This window comes from Saccopteryx leptura, chromosome 13 (assembly GCF_036850995.1).
Source record: "Saccopteryx leptura isolate mSacLep1 chromosome 13, mSacLep1_pri_phased_curated, whole genome shotgun sequence".
NCBI lineage: Eukaryota > Metazoa > Chordata > Mammalia > Chiroptera > Emballonuridae > Saccopteryx > Saccopteryx leptura.
This window is the reverse complement of record NC_089515.1, coordinates 32,208,829-32,231,420: the sequence shown is the minus strand read 5'-3', so window position 1 is coordinate 32,231,420 and position 22,592 is coordinate 32,208,829. Positions and strand designations below refer to the sequence as shown.

Sequence of the window (22,592 nt, the reverse complement as noted above, 5' to 3'; positions counted from 1 at the left end):
TATTCCTCCATCCCAGGGGTTCTCAGTCCCGGCCGAGTGTCAGGGGGCTTCCCTAACTTCACATTCCCAGACACCACCCCAGGAGACACTGGCTCAGCCGAGGGCAACGTGACCGACTCCGAGGAAGGGCAAGCTGGACGCCTGGAGTTAGGCATCCGAGAGTCCTTGGCGAGGGGGCCGAGCCAGAACACAGGGCATAGCAGGAGAGGCACAGGAATCAGCAGAGCAGGAGAAGAGGGCAGGGAAAAGCCCGTGTTCTGGGGGCCAGGGACCTGGGCTTGAATTCCGCTCTGCTTACTGTGTGATCTTACACAAATTACTTAACCCTTCTTAACTCACACACTTTATTGATAAAACGAGGTCTTGTATCTTATGAGGCTGCTGGGAAAATGAAATGACATAGCAACTGGGCCGCACTCAGCATGGAGCCTGGTGTTTGGTCAGGGCTCCACAAAGGACAACGAGGCAGTCAGTGCGGTGGCTCTGCTGTCGTTATTAACAGGGTATGACCGGGAGCTGCTGGGGTGCTGGCCACCGCACTGCTGTTTCCTGAGCAGGAGGGAGAAGGGGGCGGGGAAAGAGGCAGTGCCAGCGTTTCTGAAGCTATGTCTCTGCAGCCTGTTCCTCTGGCTTCTGCTTCCAGAGGAAACCGTGGGCAGGACGTCTGAAGACCCGTCCTGGCAGCTCGTCCACAGTCCGTCCGCGTGCCACGGAGGGTGGGCCAGCGCTGGTCTCCGTCCACATCCTTGCTCTCCACTCCCCCAGTGTTTGTAACTCAGTGGCATCTCAGATGCCAGAAAAGAACGTTTCCTTTCCAGGGACAGGATGGAGTGTGACCCAGACAAGACGCTTTGGGTCAGAGAGGAAGTACTGATGGGGAGAAAGGGGACCGAGTAAAGTTTCAGAACAAGAAAGTGAAATTCACTTGCTTAGTCTTACTTGAAAGTTATTCCCATAACTTTCTAGTAAACCGTTGTTTTTGATAAGCTTCCTAATGACCAGGGATATAGTAAAATTCCTAGAAATAGGTCTCCTGAATTCATTCCACTCTCCCCAATTCTTCCAACTACCACGGAAAGGAAGAGTAACTGAGCGTCACGTCGCTCCTGTCCCAGAGTGCTGAGATGATTAGAAGTGGCTGTTCCTTGTTGGAATTTACAGGTTCTTTAAAAGTACATTTTAAACTTCAATGATTAAGACATGCTAGTTTTATTTTCTGAAAGTCTGGCCAGAAGTTTACTTTTTCACCGTAGCTGGGGGAAGAAGAGAAGACTGCTAAGCCAGCGTAAACAGACTTTCCCGTGGTCCCTCAGTACTCAGGAGGCTCGGCTCTGAGATGTGCAGACAGGTCTTTTTCGTACTGTACAAACCACCAGAATTTAGACAGAGGCAGCAGCTTTAGGCTAGGCTTTGATAGGTTTATGGCACGTGATTCTAGTTTCAAATTTTGAATTCAAACAAAACAAAAAACCAGCAGCAAGAACAGCCTTCCTCCTTCCCAGGGGATAAACTCTAGAAGGACGTTTCTCAGTAAAACTATTTTTTATTGCTCATTAAAAACTACGGGTAGAGCCTCAGTTAGGCACTAATCTGCCTTTAATACCTTTTTGAGAAAGGCATAAATCCTTCTCATGTTGAGAAGGGTATGCAGAGCCCAGAGCCACCTATCAGCACAGGGCCGGAGCCGTACCAGGGGCAGGACTGGTGAGGACCGTGGGGCTCACAGACATCAAAACCACAAGCCAGAGAACCTCTTAGTCGTTAAAAAAAAAAAAAAAAATTAAAAATAACAATTCTTTAAAGTGATCTGGCTCAAATGCTTCACTCGTAAGAAGCTCTCATCTAATTGAATGCATCTGTGATCTACGACTGACTGTCATCTAGGCAGAAGTGTGGACAAGAGATGAAATCTACCCTATTTTTTAAAAGATCTCCAGGGAAGAAGACTTCTTAGAAACTGTGTTAAAGTTTAATCATATTGGGTATTATGCATTTTTCATGTCCAATCTATTTTTTTTTCCTTTTTATCCTTTAAGACTATTTCTTCCTTTTTGGCATTATTATTATTATTATTAAGTGAGAGGCGGGGAGACAGAGAGACAGACTCCCGCGTGTACCCCGACCGGGATCCACCCGGCCAACCCCCCTACTGGGCAATGCTCTGCCCTCCTTTTTGGTCCTTGAAAATAAAAAATAAGAAGGGCTGCTCCCTGAATTATAGGTGAAAAGTTATCATGCTACCCCTTGTTGTTTATGCCTCTAGGTAAAATAGCCCCAATTCCCTCTTGTGACTGACCTGCCCCGCAGCCAGGGTTGCTAGGTGTGGCAGCCAGTGACGCGGCAGCTCTGGGTGTGAAGCCGTGACACCCTGCCTTCAGATCAGCAGCCAGGCTGACTGTGGTGTCTGCTGGCACTGCCTGTGACAGACCCACGGCATTTTTCCAGTCCAATAAGAGTCACTGTTCTTTTCCACAGGACGTCTCCAGGTGCCCTTCCTCCGCCCACATATACGGGATAATATGCCTGTAGGCACGGTGTGCACCTGTCACGGACGTGCATTCTATCTTATTGAGTGGGTTGGGTTCCCAGGTCCAGACAAGCAAAAATAAAAAACGGCATTTAGTCAGAATTACTCTGAAAAACTCCCTTTCCTCAATCATTTCTTAAGCTGTGCTTTTGGCTAGAATCAGCACCCCAACATAAAAAGACTAGGTCATCTCACACCATGTAGACTCTTGTTGGCAGTGAGGAGGCCACTGGTTAAAATTAAATCATCAGCTTTTAATTTTTATTTTTTCTTAAGTGAGAAGTGGGGAGGCAGAGACAGACTACCGCATCTACCCCAACCGGGATCCACCCAGCAAGCCCACCAGGTGATGCTCTGCCCATCTGGAGCTGTTGCTTCGTTGCTCGGCAACCGAGCTATTTTAGCACCTGAGGCGAGGCCATGGAGCCATCCTCAGTACCCGGTGCCAACTTGCTCCAATGGGGCCATCGCTGTGGTAGGAGAGGAGAGAGATGGGAAGAGAGGAGAGAGATGGGAGAAGAAGAGAGAGATGGAGAGAGAAGAGAGAGGGGAGGGGTGGAGAAGCAGATGATCACTTCTCCTGTGTGCCCTGACTGGGAAACAAACCCGGGACGTCCATACGCCAGGACGACATTCTACCACTGACCCAAATGGCTAGGGTCAGCTTTTAATTTTTAAGTCTGTTTTTGTATGACAGACTTTTCTTTTCATTCAATATAGGCCCCAGGCATGAAGTGGTTGGAAACATAACAACAGGGAGACCAAAAAGGGAATGTGGAATTTTAACTCCAACTATGTTTAACACATCTCAGTGTGTCATCACGTGTGTGTGTGTGTGTGTGTGTATGTGTGTATTATATATATAATACATATATTATATATAATACATATATTATATATAATACATATATTATATATAATATATAATATATGTTCAGTGATCAATGAAAGTGTGGTGAAATCCTGAATGAACAATCTACCAATGACAGGAAGGGCTGTGTGGGATGGTTTGCTGACCTAATAGAGCAGAGAAGAACTGAGGTGGTGGCACAGCGCCCATCCCACACCCTAGAAAACAGCTCTGATTCCCGGTCCACAGCCTCAGCCATCAACCTTCTCCAGGTATGCCCCGAGGACTGCTGTGTGCCAGCAAGGTTTTCTGTGGCCTTCTGGAGGCATGCTTTTGCATCTTCCATCACTCTTGACAGAGTAAGATGAAGTGGCCTTGTCTGATTCCCTGCCACATGTGGACTTTTGAGAATAGAGAGCATGTCTTATCCATGGCGCTAGCCTGAGGGGACAGTGTATGGCACACACACCTGCTCGATATCGGCTGAATGAATGAAGTTCAGAGCACTCAGCATCTCATCCCAGAGAGGATGTAATGAAACTCCCTCCTGTCTACGCCATACATGTCACTCATCCAAAGATCAGACTATCCCTGGGACTGAAATAATTCTCAGGATGTTGCCCTTAACTTGCCTATTAGAACCTTCTTTGACACCACCTAAATTTTGCTCTAGAAAAGAACATTTCTTAGACACAAGTGTGGTTATTCCTCACCAGTAGGTCCAAATTCCTAAGCCAGCTCTTTCACAAAACATTTTCTAGCCTGGCCGAAGCCCTTATTTTCAAGAATACCATTTACCACCATGACAATCTCACACCTAGATACCTCCCTAGGAAGTCCCTAAGGAGACACACCGTGAGGGTCCATGACAAGCATAGTGACGAGTTGGTTGTACATATGGGAACCAGGTAACTTTTCTGTTGTTGACAGATGGCACATCGACCTCCTGTCCATCAGCCATAATGACTCAGCTTCCCTGAGTCACTGTCCAGCCGCCAACACTATGTGACCATCCCGAACGTTAAAGCCCGGGCAGTTGGGTGCAGGCAGCTTTCCCCAGAGCCGCACATGTTCACAGTATCATGACTAAGCTCCACTGACTACCCCATTAATCATGTAGACTCCAAAGGAGTAGGATTAAAATATCATCTGGACAGACTCCAGTTATATAGTCAGCGAGGAGCAAGACACACCACACAGCACGAGGTTAGCGGGAAGCCAACGGCTGGGAGACAGCCCTGAGCTACCAGAAAAAACCCAAGGTGATAAAGAAACAGCGTCGGTACAAAGAGAGGCACATGATTTCCCTTTAATTACCTTCAGACTTAGGACTAGGAGGAGATGCAGGAAACTGGTAGGTGGGGGTGTAAGGATTGTCCTCTGCAGCAGAGAAAAGCGGCGGATTTTGAAACTGTCCACTGTGAAGTGGAGGAACTGGCAAATCCCCAGCAAACTCTTTTGAATGATTGGTTACCTATTTTAGTGTTATTAAGGCACACGGGCATCACGCTTAAAAATAGGTTAGTGCATTAGAAAGGTCTTAGTTATTTTAATATAGCACATCATGCAAATGAGTGAAATAAATATTTCACCAACCAAAAATGACTATAAAAACAAAAATCTAAAAGCCAAATCTCATTCCTATAATGGAACTGTAAGAATTAATTTAAGGCTAGGACAACAGATACACTGTCTAAGTTTATGGTACCTTCAGAATTTTGCTGGATTTCAGGAAGTTCAGGGAATTTGTACGTAGGGAAATAAGGGTTTTCTTCAGGAGTGTCTAGGTAGAGAAGCAGGTTTGAGAGAGAAAATAGAGGAAGATACAAATGGAGAGAATGAACGAACAGGAATCCACACGCCATTCAGACTCCCTGAGTTCCAGAACACGCTAAGTAAGCTTCACTAGCACTACGAGGAAGCCAGTCCTTTTGCCGGAAGTACTGAGACACATCTAAAGAGATAGTATCATTTCTTTTCTTGGACAAAGAATTAAGTATGTATAGGCTCCAGTCAGCGAGAGGCACATAGCACAAAGCATCAAGGTTTTACCTTTTAGAGGCAAAAAAATATTAAGTATGCTAATATATAGTATGCAATAAAAACACTTTCATAAAATGCTTTTTAAAATAAATCAAACCTTGTGCTGTGGACATGAGAATCAAGGCAAAGAGTGGATTCTTCTGCCTACCATCAAGGCGACAGTTTTGTTTAGGACCTATAATTTAGGCTGTTAAGAGCTGTAACATATGAGAAGGCCAATACTGCCTGCGAGGCAGAGTTCTATACTTTTCACATAGGTACCTACCTGTGTCTCGGCATTTGGGCTGCCGGAGCTGGGTCTAAAGGTGAGACGGAGTGCTGGAGGAGCCGGACACCGGCTTTAGGAAGCAGCCAGCAGAACTAACACTATCCAGTCACAGACCCAGCCTTTAGCATCGCCACTGTGACTGAGCGCATCCTCCCAACTCCAGTGGACTGCTCTTGGCTCAGAAACACTAGACACGAGCATCTCAATATTTAGAAAGAGTTTGAAGAGCATTCATGTTGAACGCTGCAGGAGCTAGTGAACAGTGACGTCAGTTGCCATCCACAGCCAATCAGAGAGACTGGTTATTTGTGGCTGAGGCCAACACTAACCAGAATGCTTTTTCTTTGCCTTCGTGTGTCATCTGTGCCAGGCAGCCAGACTGGATTTGGCCACAGGAAAGGACAGGATGCACGGCCCGTGGAACCTTCCCACGGTGCAGCTGCCCCCCTGCCTGTCAGCTGACTGGCGGCGCAGGCGGCTGGGAGCCGGTGGGGCCGTGAGCTGCTGGGGAACGGGCCTGTGCTTCTCCCACCATGCTGTTCACCTGCTGCCTCCCAGAGGGCCCCCGACTTAGAAGCGCTTCTCTTCCAGCTTGAGCGGGCTCTGGTGTGTCAGCTCTTGACTGACTCTCAGGCTACCCGCCAAGGGCTGGCTCCCAGCTGGGGAGCCTTATTTTCATATTAATGCCACTGTACGGGTGCACCAGGCCCGCTTCTTCCCAAAGCCAGATTTCCTCTCATTTGGACCCTGCACATCCCTTGGAGTAAGGGAAGCGGAGCACACAGAAAGGTACGTGATTGGTCCAAGGTCACAGAGCCCTGGGGGACTGAATGCAGGCGAGAAAAGCTTTTATTTCCCAGTGTAGTGCTTTCTCAGCGCTCTGTGCCTACCAGGTCATCACGGGCTGACACGGAGAGCTGCGTCTAAATCAAGCTGGAAGCGGGTGGGAGTTGGAGCTGCTCGCATCCCAGGCAGGAAATGCTGGAGCGCAGGAAGAGGGCTGGGCTCAGCCCGTCCGCTCCACAGCAACTCGGGGGGAGGACTTCAGAGCTGACCTGAAGCCCACACGTGAGGCAGGCGCACAAGTGCTCCCTGCCCCTCGGCTCTGAAGGTGTCTGGCGGGGCTCACGCAGGCCGGCGCTGAAGGAGGTCCAGCCGCAGGTCAAGCCCCGCACCCTGGCAAAGTGACTTTAGGCCCTCACCACAACAGTCAACATACGAGCACAGCAGAGCTGCTGCAAAAGCAAACCAGTACCTCTGTTTAGTTTGTGGATCTGCTTGAACATGGTCTTGTACCAGTCTTTTGATCTCTCGGTGTTCTGGAGAAAAACAAAGGCAAAGGGTAAAATGAAATGGAAATCTTGGTACGTTACAGAACTTTTATGCTTACAAAATCATACTGGAAAGTGACAACATCTCAAGTCCAAACTTATGTTATTCTATACATCCTTGTGAGCCCACATTTAAATCTTTTTTTTAAATGTAAAACTTTTGGCCCTGGCTGGTTGGCTCAGTGGTAGAGCATTGGTCCGGCATGTGGAAGTCCTGGGTTCGATTCTCGGCCAGGGCACACAGGAGAAGCACCCATCTGCTTCTCCACCCCTCCCCCTCTTCTTCCTCTCTGTCTCTCTCTTCCCCTCCCGCAGCCAAGGCTCCATTGGAGCAAAGTTGGCCCGGGCACTGAGGATGGCTCTATGGCCTCTGCCTCAGGCGCTAGAATGGCTCTGGTTGCAACAGAGCAACGCCCCAGATGGGCAGAGCATCGCCCCCTGGTGGGCGTGCCGGGTGGATCCCAGTTGGGCAGGAGTGGGAGCCTGTCTCTCTGCCTCCCCGCTTCTCACTTTAGAAAATACAAAAAAAAAAAAAAAAAGGTAAAACTTTTGAGAAAGGACAAACCAAGAGATTCAGACCTGAATCTCCAGAGTAACATTTGGCCAAAAGGACACAGACTTTGAAAACAATGGACAAAGATCCACTTAAAAATGTGTCCTTTTTATAAATTTCATATAATTTTTTAAAAAGTCCAGTTTCAGAGAGAACTGCTTACCATATATAGATGACTAACCTGAAGTAAAACCTCCTAGAAACAGGAGAAAAGAACAGCTTTTCTCCTTTCTTTCAGCTTCTAGACAAGTTTCTCTACGGCACCTCGCCTGGGGCCAAACTTAGAGCACACGGTAAATGTCACCCTGATACCACAGCAGCCAATGCCGGAGTGCCGTCATCCTAACTACACAGCTGGGCCCTTGCTGGTTTCTGTCTGTCTTTCATTTTTTTAAAGACAAAAATAAAACAAGGAAGGGAACAGATAGGTGGTTAGCTCAGATATTTTCACTCCCACTTTACGGATGAGGAAAAATGAGTCAAAGCCCAAAGCCAGAGCTGGTGAGAAGATGAGGAGGAGGGCTGCCTCAGACGATGGCGATGGGTAATGAGTGGCTGGGGACTCCGAGACTGCTCTGTCGCCCACAAATTATGTAATCCTGGGCAAGAAACATAATGTCTTTGAATTCCTGCTTCCTCACCTATAAATAGGAATAATATTAGTATCCTCTTATAGAGTGAGTGATGTTTAAATGGGATGATGCATTTAGCAAACGGTAGCTGTGATTCCTATCAGTAATAATTCTCATTACTATTATTATTATATAGTTGTCATCACATAGAACCAGACCACAGTTCTTCTGAGGCTGAGCCCACTGCTGTTTCTAACGGCCTTCTCCAAAGATACACCTAAACCTGTCCATTTGTTCCACGGAAACCAGAGAAACAGACAGCAGCCAATGTTCTGTCTGTTGGGCACACGGAGAGGAACTGCATTCACCCTAATCCAGTTTCAGAAGCTGGGCTTCCCTGGAACCCTTGGGGCCTGCAGGAGGCTGGCCTGCCCGAACGGGAACAGGGGGAAGGCCGGGCACGGCTGCCCCGAGGCCCGCTCCGCTCTGGAGGCCTCAGGAGGCCGAATCCATTGTGTGGTTGCCTTGGTGTTTCCTTCTCACTCTGCATGATGGGCTAGCTCCCATCCAGGGGAACTTCTGGAACCTGTGAACAGAGACCCTGAGCCTCAGTCCCCCTAGGGTTCCCTGACCCTGGACTAACAACTTCCGGGTAAGCTCCATGGAACAAGAATGAGCAATAATGTGTCCGTGGAAGGGACAGACTGGGAAACGGCCTGCAACGTGTTCCCCTTGAACCTGCATATGCCTAAAGCCTCACAGATGAGAGAGAAATTCGCAGCCTTTGTTCCACCCAGCTTTTCTTCACTTGAACCTGCATATGTCTAAAGCCTCACAGACGTTCTGTGCGATCTCGCAGCCTTTGTTCCACCCGGCTTTTCTTCACGTTCATTCGACCATGAAATGCTTTTTCTCATGAGACTTAGTGAGACCTCACACATGCTCTGGGGAAGGCTCCTTGCTGCACACTGAGCCCAGGACCAAGGTGGGCTCAGGAGGCTGTAGCACAGCTCTTGGAGGCCCCGCGGCCCTCAGCGGGCTTGGACAGTGCACAACGGGGAGGACCCTCCGCACGCGGCCTTTGCAACCCACGGGTGGGGTCCACGTGCACTCAGGGGTGTGTACTTGTCACTGGCTTTTTTTTTTTTTCCCCCCCATTTTTTTTCATTTTTTTGAAGCTGGAAACAGGGAGAGACAGTCAGACAGACTCCCGCATGTGCCCGACCGGGATCCACCCGGCACACCCACCAGGGGCGATGCTCTGCCCCTCCGGGGTGTCGCTCTGCCGCGACCAGAGCCACTCTAGCGCCTGGGGCAGAGGCCAAGGAGCCATCCCCAGCGCCCGGGTCATCTTTGCTCCAATGGAGCCTTGGCTGCAGGAGGGGAAGAGAGAGACAGAGAAGAAAGCGCGGCAGAGGGGTGGAGAAGCAAATGAGCGCTTCTCCTGTGTGCCCTGGCCGGGAATCGAACCCGGGTCCTCCGCACACTAGGCCGACGCTCTACCGCTGAGCCAACCGGCCAGGGCTGTCACTGGCTTAAGAGGAGGCCTAAGAATGACTTCCGGTCAGGTTCATACCCGGAGTGGGATGCCCACTTCATCCATGGACACATCGCTTAGGTCCTGAGCACTCTTCACCACCCGCCGACTGTCATCCTCGGCCTTCCTGTCAGTGGTCCTGCCAGGAGAGGTGGGCTTCTCCCGGGGTGGCGCCGAGTCCCGTTCTCCCCCTCTTCGTTCTGGCACAGGATCTAGGAGCGAAAAAAGTCGTTAGCTGAAGCTCTTCTGGCATCTCCAAAGCTAAAAAAACCAAAACAAAATAAAGAAACAAACTCCCAAACAGGCCAGCTGGGGGGAAGTGTGTTTGCTAATTCTTAACTGGAACGAGTTTCACGTGGAGCAAGGGTCAACAAACTTAGGCCCGGCCACCTGTTTTTGTAAATAAACTTTTATTGGATACAGTCACACCCACACATTATTTATGGCTGCTTTCGAGCTAAAATGGAAAAGCTGAGTAGCTATGACAGAACTGTATGTCCTGTGAAGCCTGAAATATTTACCGCCTGGCCCTTGGGAATATATCTGCAGAGGTATAGAGCTTGCTCCAGACGCCGCGTGGTTCTGGCTGTCAGGAGCAGGTAAAACCATAAAGAGGTGGCCGAGCATTACTTGAAAGGTCTTGTTTCATCTTCAGGAAGTCGCTTAACTTTTCTGTGTTCTGTTTTCTCATCCTAAAACAAGATGCCATGAAGGGGACCTAACAAGGTAACTGGGGCCAAAATGCTTGGAAAGCTCTAAACTGCCAAGTGCATCTTATATTATTTAACTTTTTCCATAATTTTTTTTGGGGGGGGGGAATTAAATGTAATGGGGTGACATTGACCAATAAGAGTACATAGGTCTCAGGTGAACATCTCTATAGCATTTGAACTGTGGATGGCGACGTTAAGTGCACCTTATTTTAAATTTGATTCAGGATTGGAAGTTACAGAGAGCTAATTAACATATCATGGGCAGCCTACAGATTATAAAATTTAGTTTAACCTGTTATTCCAAGTCATGTCGTTTATTTATGGGATGACGTTTACTAAGCACCTGCCAGGTGCTATGCATTCCCACGCAAAGGAAAGGCAACTGGGTGAAGGCAGGGGAGGTGGCCTCTCCCATCTAGACATGGGAGCTTTGAGGAGACAGCAAGACGTTCAAGCAGAAATGCCTGGAAAATATGTGCAGAGCGGAGCCCAGGGGAGAGGCCCTGGCAGGAGTGTGGTTTTGGAGCCCTCAGCACAAAAGTGATTGATGGCCGATCAAAGAGAGAGAAGAGCTCACTGGCGGAGGTAAACGAGAAAGGGTCAAGGGCTGAAATTATGCACTGAGGAATGTCACAGTCACAGAATAAAAAGAAAAAAGAAGTTTCCCCCAAAGGATGCAGCAGTCATTGGAGGGATAGGAGACGAACCAGAAAGGCAGATGAGCTGTCACTGGAACCAGAGAAGACAGACTTCCAAGAAGAGAGTGGTTAAACACGCCAGAAAACAGAAACCAACCCAAACCAGAAACCGAAGCAGAGGAGGAGGCACTAGGTCAGGCAAGAGAAGAGCCACAGGACTGCTGTGTGGGAGCCGTTTGGGGAGGGCGGGGGAACAGACAGCAGATGGCAGAGAAAGAAAGAAATATGTACACAGGAAGTGGGGTAGTAAGCAGGGAGGTGGGCACAGAAGAAATATGGCAACTAAAGAGGTCATAAGATTGGGGGGCAAGAAGGTCTAAGCGAAGGGAGTGTCAGTGAGACTGAGGGGATGGAGGTGTGCCCTGGAAATCATAAAGGCTCAATAAGCATCTGTCCACTGACTGAGGAGGAGGAGGAGGTCCTGCTCTTTGAGAATGAAAAGGTGCCGAGTGCTGGCTGGAGGAAACTGGCAAAGAAGGACCCCGAGGGCGCTGGCCAAGCTGCGCCAGAGTCAGAGATGCCCGTGTGCAGAGGAGAGGTTGGGGAGTGGGAATCAGAGACGGGGACCCTCAGCTTTTACGCCTTTCACAGTCTGCTCCGTGGATTGGCTCTGCCTAGTTCTGAACTGAGGATTCATTCTGTGGCCTTAGAATGATTTCTAAACATTCTGTGGGAGACTCAGCTCAGAGTCCTTCAGGAAACCTGATACTGGGTGTCATTACCACGGGCTTTCAAGGATTTTAAGACCAGACTGGCTTCATGGGATGAGTTCTCATGCTCCTAGGAAACTCCAAAAGGAGACCAAGGATGTGGCAGGAAGCACGGGATGTGGGGGGATTTCAGGTCACCAGCGTCTACCCTCAGATGGCTCTCTGAGCACTCTCCCACCTGCAAAGGCCTTCTTAAGTGTGGCCAAGATTTCAAGCTCTGCCTCACCGGGTGTTTGGGGGTGCACATACTCCTCACTCCTCTATGCCATTTCATCAGAAGAAGAGGAAGATCACAGCTATGCCATTCTCAAGAGTTTTCGGGTCCAATGACTTTTTAAAAACTTGTTATGGCAGGTATCTCTAACAACAATGACTGAACTAACTGCAAACCCAGGCTGACAGTCCACGGATTTGTTCCAAGCTGCCAGAGTCCTTTTGATCTACAAAAATTAGCCCTGAATGATCTTACTTTAGAAGCTTGTGATCATGTGATTCTTGATTGAGTGGATTTCAATATACAGAGGGCTAAATTGCAGCCGCTGAAGAAAAACTATTTCTTTATATAGTGGAAACCTAAGTGACACTTTATTGTCACACAGGTGACAGGGCCACCCTTTTGACATGTGTGTTATAATGCAGGCTTGCTGCTTCTCACTAGGCAAATACTGATCCCTCATACGACATCCTGAAGCATTTCCTTCTGATCTTTACTGTGCTTTCAAAAGCAAGGTCCTGGAACAGGACCATAAATAAACAATGGTGCTGACAACCTGAGACAGGTCTCTGTTCAGGGGGTGGGAAAGGCCTGTCTTTCCTTCACACCAAAGCTCCGTGACTAAGGGTTGTCGCACACTGACACACTTTTCTCGGGGAATGGAGGCGTGGCCCATGCCAGCCCCTCTGTCCTGGCCCTTGTATTCCTGTCCATCTTCCCAAGGGACCCATGAGCTTCATGAGACTCTCACTGAGCATGAGGCTCCAGAAGTTCAATAAAAATCCATCAAAGGGAGGGAGGGAGGGAGGGAGGGAGAGGAAGAGGGAAGGAGGGAAGGAAGGAGAGAGGGAGGGAAGGAAAGAAGGAGAAAGGGAGGGAGGGAAGGAGGGAGGGAGGGAGGGAAGGAGGCCTGTGGACCTTCCAAGTCCCACCACCACAGATGAGATGAGCAGAGCCTCACTTACTCCAGGGCACAGGCTGGGGTATCAGCCCAGCTAGCCCTCTCTCTTCGGAAGCTTCTGAATAAAATGGTACTTTTTAAACAAAACTTATGTAAGCTATTTATGTGCCAAGCTATCCAACACCATGAGTGGCTCTGTGCCAAAAGTCAAAGGAGGCCGTGGTGGAGCCGGGAGGCACGACAGGGAAGCCCTGGCTTTCACAGAGCACTCTCGAGTGTGCAGACATCCCCCAAAGCTGCCCCACATGATCCTTACACACCTCTTTGAGGCAGGGGCAAGGGCTGTCATCCCCATATCCCACGTGAGGAAACTGGCCCAGAGAGGTGATGTCACTTACCCAGGGACAAACAGCTGTAAGAGGGAAGAACCAGGACCAAACTCAGGGTCTCACTTGTATTTGGGTGCCTTTTAAAAAATCTATCCCACTGCCCCTTTCAAACTCCCAAAGGCAGGAAGCTACCTCTGTTCCCAAGCCACCCTGCTCTCAGCAACCTGGGCTGGGGCCACAGAATGAAGTGGGCTGGAGGGTGGCATCGTGAGGAGGGGGCAGCGAGGGCACCTTGTGCTAACCACAGCCTGTCCTGGCTCCACAGCCAAGTTCTGATAAAGCTGAGAGGGTGTGAGAACCCTGTGTCCTTCCCGCCTGGGCTTTCCACGAATCCCAAGGACACAAGTGGATGAAATTAACACAGAACTCACAGAGCAGCTGCTCAGAAAATGGTGGCTTTTGTTATCCACCAAATCAGAGACTCTTGACCCCAGAGTTCAAGAGTATCTGTAAATCGACCAAACGCATGTGTTTCCACACATGTGGCTTTTTCTAGAGAATGAACATACTGCTTCACTAGATTCCCCAAATAGATACACGACTAGCACAAGGTTACAAACCATCACACCACAAACTGCTGGAGGGCAGCAGTTTGCTGACATCGCTCTAGTCTAGAGCCTGGCTCAGGGCTTGACACAAAGTAAACATTCAATGAAATGACAAGTGAACCAATGGCGGAACCTACTGAAAACAGGGACTAACACCCATCAAACAGTGATGCCAACGCCTAGCACTAAGCTGTTTATAAGCAGAACATCTGACGGATAAGAAACTGATGTACCTTAGCACGTTCGTAACCTGCCTTCGGTGGTAGAACCAGGGCTGAGAGCAGAAAGGCTTCAGAAAGGCACGAGGAAATGGCCACATTTTCCCATTCCTGGGTTTCCTCACAGTTTTCACCTACATTTTTGTTCCCTCTCCATCCAACTCATCCCAATCCTGCACATTTTATCCGGGAGGGAGCCTGGATGTCTGGTTATATTTGTGGTCACTCCCCACCACTGTCAGCTCTGATGGAGCGTGCTACTCAAGCAGTCAGTACAGAGGGCAGAGCAGGCATCACCCGGCAGCTGGTTAGAAACGTAAATTCTTCCCTACACCCGTTAAGTCTGAGCTGCAGGAGGTGTGGCCTAAGCTTTGACCAGCGCTCCACACTCTTCGCTCCACACTCTTCCGGACACTGCTGGCCTGGAGGCTCTCTCCTGGGTCCATCGCCCCAGGGGCACCTACTGGCATTTGGGCTTGCCGCCCAAAGTAGAAAGAACTCACCCACATCTCCCAACCTCCAACCTGTCACAGGATTTTGTTCAGAATATCCTGTTCTCACCCATCAAGGCACATATCACAGGTCCACAGGACACGTTTACTAGTTTGGGTCCCTTGTCCGGTGGGCGCCACCAGCCTGCAAGCTGCAGCGAGGCGGAAACTCTGCCTTTTCTCATCACCCTTGCCATCCGGCAACAGACCGTGTCCCCCACACATCAGAAGAGCTTATGAGACTGTGCTGATTGGACATCAGGTGGTGACCAGAAGCCAGCCGTAACAGGAACAGGTGTTAACGTGTAAATAAATGTTTTTCACCTACCTGAAAGGCTACTGAGTCGTTTCTGCTGTTCTGTTATAAAAGAAAAAAAAAATACACACAGTGTGAGCTTTACAAAGACATGGTAAAACCGAGACTCGTTAGCACCCCAAGATCTGTGTCCTCACTGTCCTCTGGGCTTAGATACCGAGATGGAGTGTAGCCAGTGAATACAGAGGGATTAATACGGCTCCTGTTGTCCAAGGGTGGCATCTCTACCCCGTGACCCTAGGTCTGCACCAGGATTCAGAGAACTGTCACTGTTTTCTGGTTTCACGGGAGCAGGACCTTATACTCCCCCGTCTTGGGACCTTCTGAGGGAAAGTAATTGTGTCACCACCATGGCAGTGACCACCTCCCGGGTGCTTGCAAAACGCCAGGCATTGTTTTAAGAGCTTTTTACATCTATCTCCCCTCCTCTCACTTGTAACAGAAGAAAAACTAAAAAAGAGCTTTCACACAGGTTAGTACTTTCCATCTTTGCAGCAACCCTGGCGGGTAGGTCGGGTGGCTGAGTTTGTGGTATTTCGGTAAGGGGTGCAAACTACCCAAGATGACACTGGAAACCGGAGCTGGTCTGGAAGCTGGAATTGCCGTATCTTCTAACCCAGGGTTCTTTCCAACTCGAAGCACCAGGCCCCCACCCCTTAACGCTGAGCTCTGTGGGTGTCTCGCCTCCTTGGGCACTGTGAGGAGGGGAGGACAACTCTCCTCTGGGCAGTTCTCTGTGTACGTGCTACGGCACAAGCACAAAGATGACGTCTACCTTCCATAGCTGCTAAATATAAAGTAGCTGCATAGATAAAAATAAACGCTTGCCAGCCCGTATGTGCTGTCATCATCCCCTTTGGCCGGACCCCCCCCCCCAGAATCACTGTGGACAGGAGTTCAACAGAGCAGCAGGGAGCTCCCAGCAGGTGGAAGCAGCCCATTCCCTCTGACCTGCGGATGTGGACGAGGCTCACTCACACTGGATGGATCGCTCACACTGGACAGACAACAGAAGTCCAGCGGAGCTCCAGGCTCTGCTCTGCCAGCACACTGTCAGACGACACTGACCACCATGGAACCCCGTTTTCCTCTGTTTCTCCCTCAGTTTCCTCATCTATTATAGCGCTCGTTGGGCCTTGGCTGGTTAGCTCAATTAAGTGGAGCATCATCCAGAAATGCCAAGGTTGTGGGTTTGATTCCCAGTCAGAGCACACACGGGAAGCAACCGGTGAATGCAAAGTAAGTGGAACAACAAATGAATGCTTCCCTCCCTCTCCCTCCTTCTTTCCCTCCCCCTTTCTCTCACTCCCTCTCTCTCTAAAATCAACCAATCAGCCTTGGCTAGTTAGCTTAGTTGGTTAGAGCACTGTCCCGAAATGCCAAGATTATGGGTTTGATCCCCAGACAGGGCACATACGGGAAACAACCAATGAACGCACAAATGAGTGGAACAGCAAACCAATGTTTCCCTCTCTCTCTCAAATCAATCAAACAATTAAAAAAAAGTGCTCACTTGGATCCACAGATCCCAAACTCTGATCTCCGAGCCAGGGCAAGGTCTTCCCCACAGGCAAAAGCAAATTTATTCCATTTAAAACAGTATGTTGCTCCTACTTCTGAGGTGTGAAATGACCTTTCTTTCATGGAATGACATGTGATGCAGATAACAGCAATTGCTTTTCAGGGGTGCTATTTAGCGAAGTTTAGAAATTAGCAACCCGAGGTCCCAGACTGCTTCATGTGACGGAAGTGTGGGAAGCTTTGCACCCCGGCTCTCCAGTGCGGCCGTGGACGCCCGGCAGTGCCAACAGGCCCTGTGAGCTGCTGAAAAATGCAGACTCTCGGCCCTTCCCCAGACCCCCTGGACCTGAATCTGCAAGTTCTGAAGACCCCAAGCCTCCAGGCACATTAAAGACCCAGAAGCTTCAAGGCCCTGGCTGGTTGGCTCAGTGGTAGAGCGTTGGCCTGACGTGCAGGAGTCCCGGGTTTGATTCCCGGCCAGGGCACACAGGAGAAGCACCCATCTGCTTCTCCACCCCCTCCCCCTCTCCTTCCTCTCTGTCTCTCTCTTCCCCTCCCGCAGCCAAGGCTCCATTGGAGCAAAAAGTTGGCCCGGGCGCTGAGGATGGCTCCATGGCCTCTGCCTCAGGCGCTAGAATAGCTCTGGTTGCAACAGAGCAACACCCCCAGATGGGCGGAGCATCGCCCCCTGGTGGGCATGCCGGGTGGATCCCGGTCGGGCACATGCGGGAGTCTGTCTGACTGCCTCCCTGTTTCCAACTTCAGAAAAATGCAAAAAAAAAAGACCCAGAAGCTTCGAGCTAGGGGACCCACCCATCTCTTTCATTCCTGAGTTTCCCGACTCAAGCCCTCCGACCAGACTGATCATGAGCAGTCCGCCCTCTCACACACACACACACACACACACACACACACACACACACACACACACACACACACACACACACGACGAGCGCTCCCGGGAGGGAAGCGCGAGCTGCACGTGCGTGACCTCCAGAGCCGGGCAGACACGCCGCGCCCTCCATGTGTTTGCGGCAACGGAAGCTGGCTGCGAGAGACGGGGCTACTGTCACACTGTGCCCTGGGCCAGTCTAGGCAGGAGAAAAGGGAACCTTTTTTAGGATGACTAAACCAGAATCCCAGAAGTAGAGCAAAGTTATCGTTCTCTCAGGAGACTCTGCGATAGTTAAGAAATTGTTTTTACGGGTATTATCTATAAGGCAAAGCAGAGCAGCCAGGCTGGGTCAATTCTGAAGCCAAGCCAGGAGCGCCTGACCTAAAGCCCACTGACGGTCACTGACCGCGGCTGGGCCCGCGAGGCGCTCCTTCCTCCTCGATGCTTCCTGCGCCCCCGCCTCGGGGGACACAGATGGTTTGCTCTTTATGGAAGCTATTTCTAATTCCAAAAAGCGAATGTACTTGTATCCTTTTCTGAAGGATGTGTGATTCAGGCTGCACAATTCTGATTTTTAAACCCAAGGGTAGGGCTTAGACAAAAGAGAAAGGTAAGAACCAAAAGGCAGTTGAGCAAAAAGGAAAAACCCGTTTGTTCAGGGAAGAAACAAGGAACTACTGGCATTTCTGTGCCCAAAGATGTCCCACTAGGTGCCATCAGAAGGACTTAGCCGAAGTAGCTGACATTATACTTGGCATTTCCCAAAAACCAAGTTGCCTTGGGAATAGACCCCATTTTTAGAGAAACTGCTTTTCCTTCTGGGAACTAACTTGCTTCTGTTTGACTGGATTTTTTAAAAAGATGAGTCATAAAGAAGTTCATAGAGAACCAAAATTTCACATTGTCCTGCATCACAGGCACTTTCTGGGCAAAGAAGGCCCCTGAGAGAGGAGAATGGGCTCTTACATAGTTCAGTGTGGGGGCTGAGAGCCTTTTTATTTTCTGGAGAACACAGATTCATGGATAAGAATTAATATGGAGCCACACACAGTGAAAAAAATAAAATTACTAAAATAACTAAGATCTGAGTGGAAAGATTTTAAGTGAGAGAAAATGCTTCATTCATCTATTTTTTAAGTTAGAAACAGGAAACAGAAAACTCCATTTAATATGGAGAACAATTAAAAATAGACTTCTGCCCCGTCTCATCCGAGCTGGTGCAGAGGGAGGCAGAGGGGAGGAGGTGACGAAGCAGGAAGGCAGGGAGTCAGGAAGAGAAAGCTGCTAATACTCGGAACAAAATCATCAACCCCCCTGCTTTTTGAAATTCAGATGAAGAAGCCCTTTCTACACTCAGAAACATTGGGAAAGCTGGAAAACCTTTACATCTCACACTGCAAGGACCTTTGGGGAAAGGGAAGTTTGTTTCTCTACTGCATTCCCAAAACGAAAAATTGGGATTTAGAATCATCTTCTGGAATTTTAAAGCAGAAGAGGGAACATATGCAATTATTACCAAAAAGCACTTCTGCCCTGACCGGTTGGCTCAGTGGTGGAGCGTTGGCCTGGCATGCGGGAGTCCTGGGTTCTATTCCTGGCCAGGGCACACAGGAGAAGCACCCATCTGCTTCTCCACCCCTCTCCCTCTCCTTCCTCTCTGTCTCTCTCTTCCCCTCCCGCAGCCAAGGCTCCATTGGAGCAAAGTTGGCCCGGGCGCTGAGGATGGTTCTGTGGCCTCTGCCTCAGGCACTAGAATGGCTCTGGTTGCAACAGAGCAATGCCCCAGATGGCCAGAGCATCGCCCCCTGGTGGGCATGCCAGGTGGATCCCGGTCGGGCATATGCGGGAGTCTGTCTGACTGTCTCTCCCCGTTTCCAACTTCAGAAAAATACAAAAAAAAAAATAAAGCACTTCTGCTTCCGTGAAGATCCCCCTGCAGAGAGGTCGGGGGACCAACCAGAAGCAGTCAGACAGACTGCAGAAAACAACATGAAATCTCTCAGCAGGGCTGCCCGGGCCACGCAGTGAAAGGCGCAAACAGCCACTCGTGTCCCCAGAGGCTGCACCGAAAGGTGGCCCAGTGTAACAACTGCTGGCAAGAAGGAAGGCTGGTGAGTCACTAAAAAAAAGCTCAATAGCCTCTGTTTAGAGGTACAAAAGCATGTTTCAGAAAACAGTCCATCTACTATGTTTTCTTTTTATAATTTTGGAACTCAAAATTTTGCTTTCTAGAAATGATGTCAAAGAACTACATGATTTAGGACACTACTGCAAAGAGGTATAACTGCACTTCCATTTTCCAAGCAAAGCTATGATTAGAATTCTCATGATGAGAAAATTAAGGGTCCCAAGATGGTTCCTTCCCGTCTTTTCTTTCTTTTTGGTGCCACCATGTGAAGACCCTGGGAAGACCCCAGGTGCGGAACATGCGCTACCTCAGCTTACTTACTGCGACATCCCACATCATCCCAAATCAGGGGTCTGTCTGCCATGATTTACTCTGTGGGCCGTGGGAGTAAATGGGCAGATGGCTTCGGGGAAGCACAAGAGTCGCGCTCATTTCCGCGTCAAGGCAGAATCGCCGTCCCACAGGTCACGGACTCGTGAGCTGAGGCAGAGGTGTGCTGCGAAGCCCCTTACCTCGGTTGTGTTGCAAGAGCACGATCGTGGGATTGACAATTGTCGTGGAGGGGTAGGCAGACGATGGCTTGCTAACTGGGACAAAGGTTTGGGAATCAGTTCCAACGCGGGATAAAGAAACTTCATTTAGCAGAGGACTTGAATCCTAAAAAGAAAATAAACATGGTAGCTGTCAATACACAAAACCTAGAGTTAATGCTTTTTTTTTTTTTTAAAAAGAAACTTAAAGTTTTACAAGGACCTTAATTGAAAAGAAATGTAATCAAGGAGAAACATCATTAATTCCAGTTAGAAACTTAATCTGGAATGCTTATTCTCTCTGTTGGGATTAGTAAGGGGAGAAAGGGAAGGTAATGTTACTGAAAATCTCAGCAACATTATTCATTATTTTCACCTGGTAATAAGTGTGGATCAATCCAGTTACTGAAAAAGCAAATTCAAATCAAAGTAAAAACTCATGCAAAACTCATGCAATTCCAAATGCGATCTGAGAATAAGAGCTGGTTTAATTGGGAAAAATCAGAAAAGTTTAGTACACTTGTTTAAAGAACCATAAGACGTTGTGAGGACAGGAAGCCACAGATGTAAGAACAGAAAGAGTTAAGTGCTGGAACTCCCAGCATCCACATCACTGAACAACCTTACTAGCACTTGCTTCTGAGATTCAGATATCATCCTGTCCTATTGTGATGTTTTTTTCACTTCAGTATTGAGTGACAAAAATCTCTAAGTAAAGACTTGTGAAAATCCTGACTTTTAAAAATCTGAGGGTCTCTGCCAGAAATACCAAAAATATTATTACTATTAACGTTATAATCTGCATGACAGGGATAATGTCAGTGTTTTAATTTTTTAAGCCTGGGTATTGTATTTTTATTTTTATTATATGTTTTTAATTGAATTTATTGGGGTGACACTAATTAACATAGTTATACAGGTTTCAGAGGCAATGCCAGTCTTTTTAAAGACAGAAAAGACCTCAAAATGCAGTAAGACTATGTAGACAATTTCTTCTATCACCCATATACATTTTGAAACGTTTCTATTTTAGAATTTACAGGCCCTAAAGCCAGAATATCATTCTTAAAGGGTTTAAAGACCAACACTTTGTGACTCTCCAGATAAAAATATGGCATAAAAGCAACGCAGATGCTCCATCAGAGATCATCGCTTTAAGTACGTGCAGGACAAGAGCCACAACTCCCTCCCCTCTCCCTTTCCCCCACCCCTGACCCCAGCGCAATGCCCTGCAGACAGCAGGTGCTCATGACTGACAGGAGCCACCTACCAGCAATGGTGTTTCTGAACAGCTTTTGTTCAAGAAAACAAAAGTTTGGGCCACTATCTATCTGCCCACCAAAAGAGAGGATGTGAGTGTCAGCACCTAGGACAGCTCCTGACACACAGTAGGGGCAGCTTCCAAAAAATCCGGCTTGCTCAGTCCAACTCTTCTGAAAGAGCCCCAGTGTCACAGCTGTTATTTATGAGCGGCAGCTCAGTTTAGTGAACACAACTTTCCCCCAAGTCTTGAGAGGCACAACAGAATCTTGGACAACAGTGCCTCATCTCAATTTTTCATTTGTAAAGTGGAAAAACAATTATACCGTCGTACTTTACTTCCAGAGTGATGTCATACTGATAAGTGACAAATCAGTGAAAACTCTGCCACAATGCAGCCAAAAAACACAAAAAAGTCAGGCATACACCTTTTAAAAGTATAAATACCTCCTGTGACGCCTGGACCAGGCGTCCCCAAACTACGGCCCGGGGGCCGCATGCAGCCCCCTAAGGCCATTTATCCGGCCCCCCACCGCACTTCCGGAAGGGCCACCTCTTTCATTGGTGGTCAGTGAGAGGAGCACTGTATGTGGCGGCCCTCCAATGGTCTGAGGGACAGTGAACTGGCCCCCTGTGTAAAAAGTCTGGGGACCCCTGTGTGAGCATCAAGCATTTTAGAACTTTTACTCTGTGGCCCAAGTCTTATTTCTGAAACCTGACAAAAATGGTTATTGACCAAAAGGACCCGGACCAATGGACGTGAATTTTCCTCTCCCCTCTTCCTATCAAATAGCTGCAGACAGAGCAGATACCAACTTGCGGTTCGGCCACATCCACAGGGGATCTGCTCTTCTTGACAATTCTTTCAGTGGAGGAGCCCAGCAGTTTCCTTTTTCACCCCTCACTTTGTTACCTGGGACCAACTGAAGCCTCCCAGGAAGTCTTCACCAGGCTAATCAGTCGGGTTGGAGAAACTGAGGACACTGTCCCAACTAATCTGTCCTGATACTCCTGAAACACAATACGGAAACCTAGACCTACGCAGATGGCGAAGGACAGGACGCACAACACGACGGCTCACAAGGTATGCCGGCACACTGAAAGGAACACTCATCCATATGCTGCCCTAGAGAGTCTGTGCCAAGGGGAAGAAACCTGTATTCTCCCAAACAAGGGCAGCCTCTAAATTCACCCCTAAGTTGAGCTGGGGTGAGGTGAGTGCTCCAGGGAACAGTTCTGCATTTTCCTCCAATAGGGCTGAATTGTCAAGCTCAAAGCTAGGATATCCAAGCCCCTGGGTCATGTTTGGCAGGGTCCTGACCTAACTGCATGGTGCTGCATCTAGAGTTTTGAGAAGAGGTCCCAGCCCAGAATGTAGC

At 48.8% G+C, this 22,592-nt stretch overlaps 1 protein-coding gene across 31 annotated transcripts in view; it reads right to left on the bottom strand.

The window, feature by feature from the left end:
• SORBS1 (sorbin and SH3 domain containing 1) overlaps positions 1-22,592 on the bottom strand; it is a 260,387-nt gene that overhangs the window by 81,903 nt on the left and 155,892 nt on the right. For 16 of the 31 annotated variants that reach the window (XM_066354910.1, XM_066354907.1, XM_066354909.1 and 13 more), the window contains 6 exons: positions 19,936-20,080; positions 14,892-14,921; positions 9,721-9,893; positions 6,944-7,007; positions 5,086-5,160; positions 4,695-4,757 (listed from right to left, as the gene is read on the bottom strand). In XM_066354910.1, coding sequence (XP_066211007.1) covers positions 4,695-4,757; positions 5,086-5,160; positions 6,944-7,007; positions 9,721-9,893; positions 14,892-14,921; positions 19,936-20,080 — 550 coding nt within the window. The remainder of the gene's footprint in view (positions 1-4,694; positions 4,758-5,085; positions 5,161-6,943; positions 7,008-9,720; positions 9,894-14,891; positions 14,922-19,935; positions 20,081-22,592) is intronic. The other 15 variants (XM_066354913.1, XM_066354917.1, XM_066354925.1 and 12 more) reach the window with 3 other exon arrangements.